Source organism: Tiliqua scincoides, chromosome 3 (assembly GCF_035046505.1).
Source record: "Tiliqua scincoides isolate rTilSci1 chromosome 3, rTilSci1.hap2, whole genome shotgun sequence".
NCBI classification, from domain to species: domain Eukaryota; kingdom Metazoa; phylum Chordata; class Lepidosauria; order Squamata; family Scincidae; genus Tiliqua; species Tiliqua scincoides.
The window spans coordinates 87,401,019-87,417,224 of NC_089823.1; the positions used below are offsets into that span (position 1 = coordinate 87,401,019).

At 43.4% G+C, this 16,206-nt stretch overlaps 1 protein-coding gene across 2 annotated transcripts in view; it reads left to right on the forward strand.

Moving 5' to 3' along the window:
• Positions 1-6,202: 6,202 nt before the first annotated feature.
• Positions 6,203-16,206, forward strand: part of SLC9A7 (solute carrier family 9 member A7) — a 64,712-nt gene continuing 54,708 nt past the window's right edge. For both annotated transcript variants that reach the window (XM_066619551.1, XM_066619552.1), the window contains exon 1: positions 6,203-6,547. In XM_066619551.1, the coding sequence (XP_066475648.1) occupies positions 6,310-6,547 (238 nt within the window). In that variant the 5' untranslated portion in view covers positions 6,203-6,309. The remainder of the gene's footprint in view (positions 6,548-16,206) is intronic.

A 16,206-nucleotide genomic window follows, 5' to 3' on the forward strand; every position in this document is an offset into this window, starting at 1 on the left:
GGTATAGCTGCATCAGTGCTGTAACATTGGATAGGATTGGGCCCAAAGTTTCATTGAGTTTAATGGGACTTTGTCCTATATAAGTGTGTATAAGATTGCAGCCTTATAGCCCAGCAACAGTCACTGTTGCCAAACGTGGAGAATGAGATATCCACCAAAGCTTGGAGAAGGTGATGCCCCTTGAGCTGGGGATAGTAGAAAGAACAGCAAAAAGCTTTTGACAATGCATTTAAGACTGGTGCTATCATGAAGCAGGATGAAGTGAACTGCTTCAGACAGTGAACTGTGGGGTAGTTTTCAAGGGCAGTACAGCAGCCTACCCAGACCTTGCTGCCCCCCATGAATGATCAGAAGGAGGAGGGGGAGAGATGGTACTGCACTGCCTTTTGTCTTTCCTTCCCAATAGAAGAAGAAGGGGGAGAAATGGAAGGAATTAGAGAGGTGACATTAATAAATAAAATAGGAATTGAATCAAAGTGTTGGGGGGGCATTTGGTGCTGCGCTTCTGATAGTGAAATGTCATGGACTTGCATTATGAGCACTAACCACTGCTTATTAATTAGGAATTGCTAATTTATTTATTTATTTTTTGCATTCTATTCCTTTCTTGGCATTTCCTTTGCAGAGTTATGAACCTCTAAGCCAAATTATTTGAAAGGGCACACATCCCCATCATGTGCATGCTACATCTGCATGGATTGAGCTAAGTTCTCTTAAGTTTTAACTCTTCATTTAATACGGTTTTTAGCAATGTAGGCTGCAGTCTTATATACACTTATCTAGGAGTAACTGAAATCATGAACAACATTTATTTCTAAATAGACACATATTGGACTGCATTGCACATTATAGTTAAATATTAACTATCAGTTTAGAATAAAACCTTACCAACAAACAAATGAATAATTTTGCTTAATGTTATTCTACACAGCAGAATTTATGATAAACAATACACATCTCTTTGGGGGATGCTGCTAAAAGAAAGTCTCCAAGGAATTAATTATTCCAGTTGTTCATAATACAGTATCAAGGGATTGGATGGAGAGGACATATGGAAACAAATATTTATTTATTTATTTTTTCTGTACAAAGTTTATTTATTTGTTACAGATACAGGTAAGGAAATGGGTTAAACATAGGGGTAGGACTACACAGGTTACACATGAGGGTATTGGCCATAGATTACAACATGCATGTTCAAAAAAAAAATCATCAACAACTAAAAAGAAATATAATAATCAATACAAAAGTTATCATATTTGTCGTTATAATAATTAATGATTTATCTGAACAATCAGTATAACTAAAGTTATCTATCCAGTCATAAAAGGTTTCCAATATCCTCTTACTCTACCAAAATTTTTCTCTAGTTAAAACATCTGTAGATTTCCACTTCGCTGTACTAATATGTACAATAAGGTATTTCTTATATTGGTCTTTGGTCTCTGATGTTACATTTAGGAGGAATATTTCTGGTTTGAATGCTAATATACAGCTCACTGTCTCTTGTAACAAGAGATCTCTTGAGATCTCTTGCTGTAATCTCTTGCTGCTGTAGCTATTGTTGCATCAGTGTCTGAGGTGTACACTATACCAATGCTTTCCAAACATTTTAGCACTGGGACCCAATTTTTAAAACGACAATCTATTGCAACCCACTAGACAAAAAATCTAGAAAGAAATATTTTATTAATAATAAATTATTAGTAATAATCAGGGTTCTGTGCTCCCAAGGCTGTTAGAGATCTTACATATAGTATAGTATGTGTATGTACATTTGATAGACTCTCCCTAGAAATGGAGTTAAAGGACTGTTCCCCCAAATCTTTACAGCAGTGGTCCAACTAGTGGGTCATGACCCACCAGCCCCCAAACCACTGCCTCATTCTGTTGCAAGGTCAAATGCAAAGTTCAAAAGCAAACTCAGTAGGCAAGAGTAGTGATCATCTGCAAGCTTTGTTTCGTTGCCAGCAACGGGCTTCTCAGGGACTCCTTGTCCAAAGCGAAGAGAGCAATTTTCCCAGTCTGACCCTCCTGCTTATATTCTATTCTGGCTCCTTTGTTTGAGGAGTCTTACACTTCTCATTGGCTGGTGTCTGACATCAGAGATGGGGCTTTCTCAGGATTAGCTAGAGATAACTACAAGCATTTGATTGGTTGGTTTTAAGTTACAGATTCCAAAAAAGGCAAAAATGTACATTGAGACATATATCTTCAAGATTGCAACAACCACTAGGTGGCACTCTTTACTCAATTATTACAGAACTGGCATTTTGGTATGTCTTCTGTTCTTATCTTTTGGCATTCTTCACTTGTTTGACCCTGGCATGTTGCAAAGAGCTTCTAGTGCTATCTCTCTAAATTCCTTTCTTTGTTCTTCCCAGACACCATGGGGCTTTGTGCCAACATTGTCTAAATCAAGTCCTCTGGCTTGCCTCTATTCCATGTGTGATTCTTTATATGTGATCTGTTACTTTGATGTATAGTGGTGTAAACACATATTTAATACAAGACAAACTAACCTCTTATTGTACAAAAGGATTTTAAGAACTCTTTCTCATTCATTTTAACTAAATCCAGCCCCTTCTGTCAGCTTTTAGCTCAGACAGAGGTTCTCATGGACTTTCTCAGGAATGTTCCTGCTTATCTGTTCCTGTCTAGCTAGTTCTGCAGGTGTCTGTATCTTAGAAAACTCTATTTTTAATTAGCAACAGATAAACTATCCTTGCCAAGGCATTTCTATCAAATGTTTCAAGTCTCTTACCAGAATGTTGCAAACCTGTGCATAACCTTTAGTTTTCCCGCCTCTAGGGCCAAGATAGATAACATTGCCCTTGCTTTTTGTTGCAAAGCCTGTTGTTCTGCCCATATGCTGTTGCAAATCTCTGTGGGATGCTTACTCCCTTGTTCACATTCTAAAAGTATCAATGCAAGGCTCCGAGTCCTTCAAGGTCTTACAGAGAAGTCTTATCTGTGAGATGTTGTTTTCCCCACATTCCAGAGTCTGTGAGAATGGCTTCTGCTAAGGCTGCAATCTGAATCACATTTTTAAGCCTTTTAATTTAATGTCTTCTACTATTCTGTGTATTTATGCTTTAATCAAACTATTTTAACAGCTAAAACTCATTACTATGCCTTTATATATATTTTGATTATAATTTTAAGCAATAACTATTAAGCATTAAAAATATTTGGCATTTCTGTGATGCTCTGGTGTAAATAACTCTCTCAGTATCCATAACACTGTCCTTCTGAAACTTAAATGTTTTAAAAATCCAAAAGTGTTCTCTGCTTAGTCTTCACATAGAAGCAAACAGCCAGTGAGCTAAAAATGGAATTTCCCCCCTAAATACAAGCATTGTTCTGAGTTACATTCTCTTTGCCATGAAATTTTGGTATGTTAGCCCCTCCCAGTCTTTATTCAAGACTGTATTTTGGTTTAAAGGGGAACTAATAAAATAATAGGTTTAAATCTGGGAAAAAGCCTTTTTCTTGCCATGGTTTTCATGGTTCTGTGTTTACAAGCAGGGCTGAAGGTGGAATTTCCCTCCGTATTCAGAGAAAGTGCCTTATCTGATGCTTTGGCAGTCTGCCCAGAGAGACATTCCTTGAGACTATTTTTAATAGCCAGCTTGCAATTTGCAGACAGAGACCAGAGAAATGCTTTTTGGTTCTAAACATGTGAGCATGCTAAGCATATGAACATTTTCCCCTATTTTTTAAACATATAAACTAATAATTTGTTGTAAACTAATTTAGCTATAAACACCCCTAGCATAGCATAAACATTTGGTTCATTAAACTTGTAAACATTTGGCTTGTTAGCATAAGTGGCTTTCATGGCCTTGCCTCATCTCCCCTTAAGGGGCGGGGGAAGGCAGTGGCACATTCCTCAGGGCTTTTTTCTCAAATTGCCCCTCTTGTGCCTGCCTCTTGGGATTGCAAGGAGCCCCATGGAGCCCTCTGTAGTGCTCCCCTGCATTGCAGAATGTAAAAAAAAATGACTTCCGCATTGCAATCGCGAAACCAGAAGTGGTTCGTGATTGCATTTTTTTAACATTCCGAGATGCAGGCAGTCCTGCAGAGAGCTCCACAGGGCTCCTTGCACACCCAGGAGGCTTGCGCAAGTGGGGGTAAATTGAGATAAAAGCTCCTCAGTTCCAAGCAGTGGCAAGATCCTGCCTCCCCCCTCCCCCTCCCCTGAGACTCAGGGTCCAATCCTATCCAATTTTCCAGTGCCAGTGCAGCTATGCCAATGGAGCATACACTGCATCCTGTGGTGGGGAGGCAGTCATAGAGGCCTCCTTAAGGTATAGGCACATTTGCTCCCTTACCTTGGGGCTGCATTGCAGTTGCACCTGTGCTGAAAAATTGGACAGGATTGGGCCCTTAGGCCACAATCCTAACCAGTTTTCCAGCACTGATATAAGGGCAATGCAACTCCGAAGTAAGGGAATAAACATTCCCTTATTTTGAGGAGGCCTCCAAGACTCTCCCCCATCTGCAGGATGCAGCACATGCCCCACTGGCACAACTATGCCAGTGCTAGAAAGTTGGTTAGGATTTTACCCTTTGTGGTTCGCAAATTCTTCATGAGAGTTTGAGAACCACTGCTTTACAGTATTTCCAGGATATCCCAAAGGCTGGAGAGCAAGGTGTGCAGTTAGGGACTTCCTGGCCAGTAAAAAAGGCTAAAACTGGGTTCACATGCAATCTATGGCATAGTAATTACTAGAGAAAATCAGAAAATGTGCCATTTTAATTTGGGGATATGCAGATATCTCATACCACAAGTTAGCATTCCAGCTTATGATTTTCTTCTGCAAACTGGGCAAGGGTGCTTGCAAAGTGATTTTTTTTTAATGTTATAGAGCCCAATCCTATCTAACTTTCCAGCACAGGTGCAGCCACAATGGGACTCCGAGGTAAGGGAACAAACATTCCCTTATCTTGAGGAGGCCTCTGTGACTGCCTCCCCACCACAGGGTGTGCAGCGCATGCCCCGTTGGCATGGCTACACCGGCACTGGAAAACTGGACAGGATTGGGCCCATAGTTGCTTCTGGTCAGTCATATAAATGGTGAGCATGTTTTGATTATGCCCAACTACTGATTGGCTTCAAACCTCTCATTTCTGGTTTCTGGCTTGGGTGTCTGTGCAGTGAGCCACCAGCACCCAGCACTATGGTTAGAGGCTTTCTTTGTGACTCATCCCAGTTCCTGGTGGCTCCCCAACCCTGGAATCAAACCCAGGCCATTGATAGACACTTGTGCTCTTATTTCACATTGCTATTTGCTCCCAAGGGAGGTATCATCCTGTCTTAGTCTGTGGTAATCGAAAAGGCACCTCTTGGCAGTGTGTGTTTGGGTAGGTGCCAAAAGGGGATCTCAACTCTGGCAATTCTTTGCTGCTGCCACTTTTGCAGTCTGTGCCACAGTAGCTCTTGTGACAGGAGGTGCTGCTGCTGTGGCATCTTTGTGTTGTGTGTGGATATGTGTGCTATGTCAAGATATCTTCCAGTTAGTGGTGTCTGTTGCTATGTTATTTAACTTTGATTGACCCTATTCTTGGAGCATTTTTTTTTCCTTTCTCCCAACATGTCATTAGGCCAGATCTACACATGCAGCAGAAGGAGGTGACATAGACCAGGCTGCACCACTTGCGGGGGGGGGGGGGAAATGATTTTTTCCCAGTGCTTCCTCTATGTTAAACAACTTCCAACAAAGAAATTACACACTCTCTCTCTTCTCTCTCTCTCTCTATATATACATATACATATATACAGAGAGAGATGGTGTTAATTTGATGGTGTTAATTGATGATGTTAATGTTCTGTTTGATTTTTTTAAAACATGGAAGAACATATTAAAAAATTGGTCCCCTCCCAATTACAATCTGAAGTTGTGCAGCATCTCATTCTGTTCTGCTCCATGTGCAGCTCCTGTCTCAGGCCGCCATCCTAGCCACACTTTCCTGGGAGTAAGCTCCATTGAGCATAGTGGGACTTACTTCTGAGTAGGCAGGCAGAGGCTTGAGCTCTCAGTGTGGGGCGAGCGTGCGCCTTTAAGAGGGTGGGAAGGAGGAGCGCCTCCACCGGCAACCCCCCCCCTTGTGTGCTGCTGGCTGGCAGGCAAGAAGCCGTGGAGAGGGCGGAGTTTGGTGATCCTGCGCACTGAAGTTGCTCCGGGCTTGGCAGCGGCGAGCTGAGAAAGGAGGCTGTTTGGCCACTGCAGAGGCGGGGAGCTCGGCGCACTGCTGCGGGCCGGGGAAGGCGAGGCGAGGCAAGCGGGTCCTCCCGGGGAGCCCACCATGCCGCGCCCGCTGCTCCTGCTCCTGGCGCTCGGGCTGTGCGCTGGGGAGAGGAGCACCAGCAGCAGCGCCATGGAGGAGATCGCCACGGAGAAGGAAGCGGAGAAGAGTCACCGGCAGGACAGCGTGAGCCTCCTGACCTTCATCCTCCTGCTCACCCTCACCATCCTCACCATCTGGCTCTTCAAGCACCGCCGGGTGCGCTTCCTCCACGAGACTGGCCTGGCCATGATCTATGGTGAGCCTGGAGAGCGCGCACGGCTCCTTTGGCCCCTGGAGGCAGGAGAAGTGGGCAGGGATGCATCTGCGTGGCTGTGCTGGTGCGATCCCAGTGTGGGCCCGGGGGAGGGCTGCATCTCTGCCCTTACAGAGAAGGGGGGCTCTCCCCCTGCCTCTTAGCTTCTTTCCATGGCAAGCACTCCTGAATGCTGCACGTGTTTGTGTGCCCCCCCCAACCTCCTGGATCACTCCATGATTTTATCTGTGAAAAGCTATGGTGTCAGGGCGATTTATGAGTACGTTTTGCCCCCTTTGAGCAGTGCACTGGTTTCTAAACGGGTGGGTGGAGGCTGCACTTATCAATACCAAGAGTCTGGTATCAGAGAGGGACAAAATGTTTGGTGGGTGTGTGACAGATGCTCTGTAGAAGTCAGGAGGTGCACATGGCTTTTTTTTTTTTTTCCAAGGGGGAAGTGAAACATTGGCTTGGTTTGTTTGGCTCCTTCTTTTCTGGGCTTGTTGATCAGAGGATGTGAGTCCTCTTTCCATTTCTCCCTTTCCTGGTTCTCTCTTTCGGTGAGCTCAGGTGTCTGGTTGCCTTTGGTACCACTTTGCTTTTTCCAGGAGCAGTATGTTCTCACTACATCAATCCGTATGCATGCAAACTGCTGCGCTCTTCTCAAAAATATTCTCTTTGGAAGAGGAATGAACATCCCTTGACATTTGTGTATTTGGGCCTGTGGTGATGCTTCCTGGTTTGCTGCTGCTGGCAGACAAAAGTAATGGGTAGCTGGTGGTGAAACTGCAAGGAGGTGCATCATCTGGTATCTCTTGATGTGCCAAAGGCTGTAATAGAGCTCTCTAAAATACACATTATATAACTTGCCTCTTTTGGCACTTTAGCTTGGAGGCTTGTTTTGGGTCCTCTTGAGGCGTGGGTGTATGTGTTGGTTCCTTTTTTATGTAATAAAAAACTAGCTGCCTTTTCCCAGTTGCTTATAGTTGCCAAAGCAGGTGTATCATTTTCTGAAGGATGTTCTATGTGATGACATTTAAAGTGTCCCCTAGGGAAATCTTTAAGCCTTATGATTAGAATGTTGCTTGCTATCCAAACCAGGAATGTACAAGGTGTTGTAGATGTTGCGCCCCCTAGGGTCAATTGCGGTATCCTTGAAGGGTGGCCTGATCTGGTCATGTGTTACTCTTGGATCATCCAGCATGTTCCTCAATTTTGCAGTGTGCAAACGAGGCATCTTGTTTCCTTGAAGCAGGCTTGAATATCCTGAACCCTATATAGGATGAAAAGAAAAATCTTTAAACATTCATGTTCTTCCTCTGGATGCTGGCTGCCAGCTGGCTATGTGCTTTGGTTTTGTTTTCCCACAGTAATCTTTGGCAGTTGGCATTTGCACCAGGAAACATTACACAATGCTTCTTAAGAAGTTGTGAGTGATTAGGTGATGAAACCTACTGTGCTTTCCTTTCAAATGTTTTCTGTCGCAAAAGGCTAAAGTAAAAAGTACAACGCATATTTTCCTATTATCTGCCATGTTGCAGAACTGAAATTGTGATCAACTCGGATATTATTAATGACTGGTGCAGAGGATTACATGTGAACCCAATGCCAGTGTACAACCTTTTGCTGGTTTCATTTTATCCTTGGGTGATGCACACTTCTTGCAAACAGTGTTCAGATGCTGATCACAGATGGTGCATTTCTTAAGCTCTGGGTTTGATTTGTGTTATGCTGCCAGTGTACCTGCATTTGGTTTCTTTTGCTAGAAAGAGGGAAGAATGGTCTCTGTAAGAGGGCAAAATGTCTGCTTCAAATTCCATGGTGCAGATGTTTGTTCTGATAAGGAAGCACTGATGGTTGCTGACACAGAGGAAAGCCACTATGCTCTCCCCAGTGACTGCTGAACTCAAATGCTTGAAACGCTATGGAATTTTTGTCATCTGAGGGTTCTCGACCCTTGACCAGTCTCCTTAGTCACTTGTTCCCTGCTGCATTGCTGTACAGCTGTTTGTTTTTTTTTTTGAAACATTCTGGATCCTGGCAAATGAGAGCCTGTAAAGACAGTCTGTCTGCTTTAGTGAAACCATTTTGCATTAACAGTGTTTTGGATATTAGGAAAGGGTACACTGCATGGTATCATGACTAGTTCCAGGCAAGGTAATAAACATTACTCTACTTTTCCTCTTGGATGGTATGTTACATTGGCTTCTCTAGAATGGTTTCTAGGTTTGGGTGAGTTTTAGAATCATGAAGCTTCAATAGCCAGATGCCTTGTGGTGCTAGTCAGAATCAGGGGCAGATTCCGTGTTTGGGGTGAGGGCCTTGAGCACTCCCTTAACTCCAGAGCCCAGGTCAACCAGGTGGGTAGTCCCAGACTCCAGCCTGGAATTGGAGCCCAGATCTACCTACTGGGTAGACTTGGGTTCCTGGTTGAACTTATGGGCTCCATAAGGATCCATAAGGAACTTATGGGCTCTGAATTTGGAGCCCAGATCTACTTGCATGGTAGACCTGGGCTCCCAGTTGAGCTTGTGGGTTCCATGGCTACTTGCTGGGTGGGTAGAACTGGACTCCCATTCCAGCTTGGCTCCATTGGGCACCAATGTCCCACACAGTGGACATTCCACCAGCTCCCGATTGTGTTCCCTGCTGGTGCAGCAGTTTTGGGGGGGGGTGCTATGCACCCATGACCCTCCCCCCCGGATCTGCCCATAGTCAGAATACATAGAGGCTTGTATATCTTGAAGCAGTGGTTTTTGCACATTTAGCACTGGGACCTAATTTTTAGAATGAGAATCTGTCTGGACCCACCGGAAGTGATGTCATGACTGGAAGTGACATCATCAGGCAGAATATTTTTAACAATCATAGGCTGCAATCCTACCCACACTTACCCAGGAGTAAGTCCCATTTACTATCATTGTTAAAAGAATATACATAGTAGCTTGTTAAAAGTACAGGTCTGTCACGTTTCCCCAAATGCAGTCGCATCAAGTCTAATATATTTAAAATAAAACACTGAAACGAATGGGGAACCACCTAGTGGGTCCCAAATCACAGTTTGAGAAACACTGTCTTGAAAGAAGAGGAAAAAATGGGGCTACCTTGATGTTTCAGACAATGGGAAAAAGAACTTTGTTTTCTAGAGAGTATCTGTGCATATGTGTACTCTCTCACTCTCACTCACTCACTGGACATGTGTCTATCTGGTCATCTTCCAAAACCTGTTTGGAAGAAACAAAGGCAATCCTTGTTTTCATATTTTGGTAGAACTTTGAATGCCACATACCTTTTTGTTTGCCTTACTACTCTTAATAGCCTTTCCCTTCTTCTTCCTTGGAATTCAAGGTGAGTGTCATGGGGTTCTCACTCAGTAACCCATCCAGACACAGACCAGACCTAGACCTGCTTGGCTTCAGGAAGATGACTGTCTTGTTTTCTCAGACACATCTATGATCATTTTTCATATTTTTATGTGTTGCTTCACACAGCTGTTTAGAGCTATATCAAGTCTCACTTTATAGGTGGGAAACTGAAGCAGAGCTAAAGTGCCTGGCTTGCAGTTGCACAGTGGGTTCATGACAGAGACAAAATTGGTCTCTAAATCATTCTGTTTCTCTCTAAAAACACACTTTTTATTGCTGGTCATGTTTAGTTACAGTATATAGCAGTCTTGCATGCTGTATGCTTGCATGGATATGCAGTAGTTATTACTGTTCTCAAGAGATGCTGAAAAGCATTACATTATTTGTTGCATCCAGGAAAAAATGGGAGTCGTCTATCTTTCCTCAATTGTGAAATCATAGTAGGAAAACCTAGCTTGCCTTGCATAAGCACAGAAGAGTTTCTGGTTACTGTTGCAAATCTCATCTGCCTGCCCACACTTCAGCTCAAGTGAGTTAAAGGGTAACTCTTATACCTGTCTGTTTTTCACTGTGCAATGTCATTTGCTCTCTGCTGAGCAGTGGCTGCTATTAAGATGGAGATTTTGTATGTGTGACAGAAATGTCCCTAATTGCTAGAAAAATCTGATATTTTGGACCAAGTGTGCACCAAATGTAACAGTGCAATCCTAGGCATCTCTACCTGGAGATAAGCCCAATTGAATTTAAGGAAAAGAGGCCTTTTTGTGGGGCAAACTGTGGTCCATGGCTCAAATTGCTGAACAATCACCAGGTTTAAAAGTCAGTGCCATAAGTTACTGGGCATCAACCCTTCCCCTTATTGCCAAGTCATTCTAGTAGTATTCTTGTATATAATAATACAGGGGACAGGAAGTTTGGAAAGTATAGGAGAGGGCAGTGCAGTCAATTTGTGTAGAGTATGGTAAATTCCAAAGGAAGTTGCTGGAACAAATCTACAAAGTATAGGAATGCACTTCCAGCCTTTAACAATTATTTACTCATAATCAAACTTTAGTCAACAGCCTTTTCTCTTTTTCCTCTTTGCACTTGGACTTACTAACTATCTTGGGGCTGCATACACTCAACAATTTTACAGTAAGTGTAACTTCTGTATCAGAGCTGTGTGTCCATTATCCAGTGTGAAAGATGCATACATTTTGGGGATGGGTACAGGATTTGCTGTGTGTGAAATGGGACGTGTTTGTTACCAGCTTTTTCCAAGTATGACTATTTCGATTTTGCTTACATGATCTTGTTTCAGTGTAAGAAGAGGCCATCAGTCATTTATATGTCATTGAGCCTTATGCTTGTGCATTCAGTATGTGAGTGCACTCTCTCTCATTTTGCCTTGTGATTAAGGCTGAGCATTAAAATTGGTTTTGGCGCAGTGCTAGTTGGAAGCACAACTATTTAGTTAATGAATAAAAGCCTTGATAAGATTTGTTTTGTGACTCAGTCTCAAATTGTGACCGTAACTTTTTTCTTTCCTTGTGTTAAACAAGAAACTGGCAATTAGGCAACTGTCAGAACTAAGTATTATAAGCCTTCTGTTGCTTGAAAATGATGGCTGCCTCAACAGCCTTAAATAGACTTCATGGCATCTTGCTTGCCTGTTTTATTTTGTTAACTGAGGTTGTGGTATTTCTGCAAAAGAGGCTCTTCTGATGCTCCCATAATTGAGAAACCTACAAAATTAGCATTTAAGGAGCAGTAGTTCTAGCCCAAGTCTAAGAGGGACACAATGTATCATCATGAGGAAACTACCGCAGTGTATTACCAATTTCAGGTTCCAGCATAGGTATGCCCTAACTGGGTATCTTGGTTTTATTTGCTCAAAAATTGTCTTGTTATTTCTGTTTGTCTCCTGGAGAGCTTAAGCCATAAGACAAGCATGGGGACTGTATCCAGCCCCTCCAGATTGTTAAAGTTTGGTAAAATATATGGTAAAATGTAATGAAAAGAGGAGGATGTAATTTGTAAGGAATAAAGATATATTTAGTATTATTAGTCCACTGATCTTTGTTAACCAAACTGTTACTAACTGAAGACTAAAAATATCCACCAGTCATACTGTCTCATGTTTAAAAACAACAACAAAAGCAGAAGTATGAGGAAGGCTAAAAACTGTTTGACAAGAGGGCTGCAGCAACTGGAAGAAATGACTGAGTGAATATTCTTTGACTTTGTGTTTAATCCTGTCTTCCTTCTTCCAACTGAGATCTACTGTGCTGTCCTTGGGTTTACTGATAGAATCTGAATTCAGATGTTTTTGTCTGCTTCTAATTGGGTAGCCAGATAGTATGGGTGAGATACCCTTGTCTTTAGCCACATAGACACCAAGAGATGTTGCAATCAGTACCATTTTCATTTCCTATTTTGGAGAAGGTGTAGCTGTCATAGTTAATATTCTAATACTAACTTGCTTCTGACTGGTATGCTTCAAAAACTCCTAGAAAAAAGCTTCATAGGACCATATTGTTTCAGAAAGCAGGGTGTTGATGTGTGATAAGATTATTGCTTTGGTGGCACTTCTCTTGTACCAAAAACTATATGCTGTAATTGGTATGGCCAGTGCTAAACTCCTTTGCTAACTGGGTAGAGAAACCTCTTAAAGAAAAGCAGTGCTTCCTGCTCATTGCAATATAGCAAGGGTGGCCAACCTTGCTTAACATAAGCACTGATAAACATCAGATGTCTGAGAGCCACAGCATATAAGAAGCATTTAGGGCGCCATCCTAAAGCGCCCTTGGGCTGACGCAAGTCCCATTAGGCACATTTGCGCCTCCTCGAGAGGAAGCTGGGCCAGCGCTCCGAGAAGTGCCAGCCTTCAGAGGCTGATGCCAGCCTCCACGCCGGCTTTCTCAGGCTTGCGTCGGCCCACCTGGGCCGACACAAGCAGCAAAGGTAGCTGGAGAGGAGGCGGGAGGGAGGTACTCCTGGGTGGCGGAAGGGTGGGCGGTGGGCGGCCCCGGAGCAGGCAGGTGTGCGGGGAGTGCCTGGCTGGAACTTCCCTACTGCTCACCTGGTCTGAATGATCGCCCCACGAGGTCTTTCACACTGTGAAAAAGGTAAGCAAGCACATGCAGTCCCAGGCAGACTCAAGTCTGTATCCATGGGGACCAAGTGCCAAGTCAGTGGCCTCAGGCTCAAGTCAATGCCCGAGTCATTGACACGGGTGACTTGAGTCTCCCATGAGTCCATGAAAAAAGCTGATTTTTGCAACTTGGACTCACCTGACTCGAGTTCCTATCCCTGTTAATGACCCTCATAACATTGTGTTATCTGAATCATTGCATGAATCCCAAGGATGCAATAGTATGTGAATTAACTTAAGTAAAGATAACTGGATGCCTCCCAGAGTCTGTTCTGAGAGGCATACAAACAAGGCAGTAACTTCAACTGATAGTTTGCACTTCTGTTTTCCCTGCAGGTCCTCAGTATGCACTTTGCTGGTGATATCACACCCACAATAGACCAATGCAGAAGCTTGCACGCTTCATGTAGGGGTTAGGTAAGTGTGAATCTTTTCGCCAATATTGTATTTTTTCACCTGTCTTAATATATTCTTATTTTATATGTGGACTATAAAATAAGAATATTTTAAAGAAAAATATGCTATATTGAACAACGACCAAGAAGTTAACCTATTCCTATGAACAGACTTCCTGTGAAATTTAGTGGAATGTGATGTCGACAGCAGAGTGCATCCTGGGTTGGATTGGCCAGTAACTTGATACCTAGAGGTTCTTCTAAGGTATCAGTTTTGTGGACCTGTTTTTGGGCGGGGGGGGGGATTTTTGGGGTAGGGGAAAGCAAGTTGCTATTATAAAATGCCACTTTAGCATCTAGCAGTATGTCTCTGCACTGGCAAATTTCTGTGGATTACTTCTAACGTATACTGGTTGTATGGTCCAAAACTACTTTGGTTTTCATTTGATCTCCAGGACTTGGACCTGGAGGGCTAAGAAATACAGGATTCCCATTGAAACAATGCCCATGTTTACTTTTGATACACTATGCAGGGCCAGGGAAGTATTTCTAGGAGGAGGTGTAGAGGTACCTCCCCTCTTTGTTGCTTTTCTGCTGCAACCTCTGCCTTTTTCCTGTCCATTTTTTCCTACGTGATTGGAAGACCCAGCCCAAGATTCAGCGTTGGTGAGGAAAGAGGGTTTGCAGAGGGAAAATTGATGGGCTAGTACCCTTCTTCCATTGTTTACATCAGGGGGTCTCCAAACCCCAGCCCAGGGGCCAGATGCAGCCCGCGGCAAGCCTTTGTCCGGCCTACGGCCAGCCTCTTGTCCCCTGAAAGCCTCTAGCCCACTTGGCCAAACATGCTCTGGTTGTGGCTAGAGGGTGTTCTAAGGGCCTGAGAGGTTGAATGAATGAGCCCATTCATTCATTTATTTACTCATCTAAGTTCTATCTCTAATTTATATAAATTTTATATTTAAATTTTTTCCGGCCATCAACACCGTGCCAGGTATTTGATGCGGCCCTCTGGCCAAAAAGTTTGGAGACCCGTGGTTTACATCTCCCTTGCAAATGCCCCTGCCATGTTGCTTCTTTGTCTGTATGAGGCAAATATAGTAGTGGAAATTGAGCGATGGCTGTCAAGTTAGAAATGATAAGTTTCTTTAGCCCCATGTTACCTCCACCAGCAATCTTGCTGCAGCATTAATTGCAGTTTCTGAACTGGACAGCCTCACATAAAGTACATTGTGAGAGTTCACCTGGGAGGTGATCAAGGGAGGGATAACTGTGACAAGATTTGCATTCCTTGGGAAGGGATGTAGCTGGTGCACTTCTGACTACGGCAGCCACCTGCTTTTCTAGGAGCAGGTCTGGAACCAGGAGCACATGCTCTTTTAAAGAGAGCACTACCCCTCCAACAACAGGCTGAACTTCCAATTCAAGATCAGCTCTCATACTGACCATTATTACCCCCATCTGGACTTGAGCACCATTTTTGAGGAATACCTCCATCAACTTTTGAAGCTTGGGAGGACCAACAGCATTTTCTGATATGGTATGGGAAACCTGCTGTTTGAAGAAGCAAATTCAGAATCTAGTTGGATAACCAAAAGCCCTTGGGTGTTCTGCAGTGGATCTCATCAAGGTAGGCCTTGATACACTATAGCAAGTAAAGCCTGTTTGAACCCCTTTGTTGACTCTGTTCCCATACCAGAATGACACTATGCCATAGATGGCCAAACTTCAGCATGAGTGCCAAAACAGGACAGAGGCAGGGGGGGCCTGAGGGCTAGATGGCATAGTCAGGCCTACGTTCCTTCCTCTGCCCCTAGGGTCATGCTGCTGTCCTTGCTCAGCAGACAAGAGGGAACAACTCCAGGCTTTGGGGTGAAAACTTCATGTATAAATAAACGTCCAATCCAGATAAGACAGAGGTGCTGTTGGTAGCAGTTTAAATGGAAGCAGCATGCAGCTTCTGCTTGAGTAGACTTGTTCTCTCCTTCTGAAAGATCCAATCAACAGTGCGGTGGGCTACTGGATCCAGTTTACTGCAAGATATTATTTTGGCACAGTTCTCAATGCCTTGGTATTATCCAGGTTTGGTTCCTGCAATGTGTTATACATGGACCTGCCTCGGAAAAGTGTTTGGAAACTTCATTTGGGCCAGAATATGGGGACTGGGTTAATTGGATCAACTTCAGCAAATGGTTTTTCACCAGGATGGAAAGATCTGCATTGGTTCCTAGTTTATTTCTGCACCATTAAATGTGCTTGTTTTAACCAATAATAATCCAAGTGGTGCAGAACTGCTCCCAGTGTTCCTATTGTTGGAAACTTGGCTTTAGAGACCTCTTTTGTGATGGCGCCCTGATAGTGGGGCTTCCTTCCTGACACACTTGGCTAGTGCCAAAACTGTCACCATCATCATGGTGTTGGGTTAAAATAGCCCTTTGCTCCTGAACCTTTGATGGTAAGAAATATGGTCAGATTATTTTAGCTGCTGTTTTGCTATGGGCTGTATTGTGTTCGGCTGATTTTGATATCACTTAATGGTGAATTGCTTAAAATGGATTATTGGCTACTTTGAATGCCAACCTTGGTGGAAAGCTGGAATAGAAATGTTTTAAGTAGACTTACAGCAGTGTGTAAATGTACGCTGTAGGTAGGTTACTGAAATGTGTGCTTTTGCATGTCTTAGAGCAGGGGTCTCCAAACTTTTTGGCCAGAGGGCTGCATCAAATATCTGGCGTGGTGTGGAGGGCCGGAAAAAAAATTTAAATATAAAAT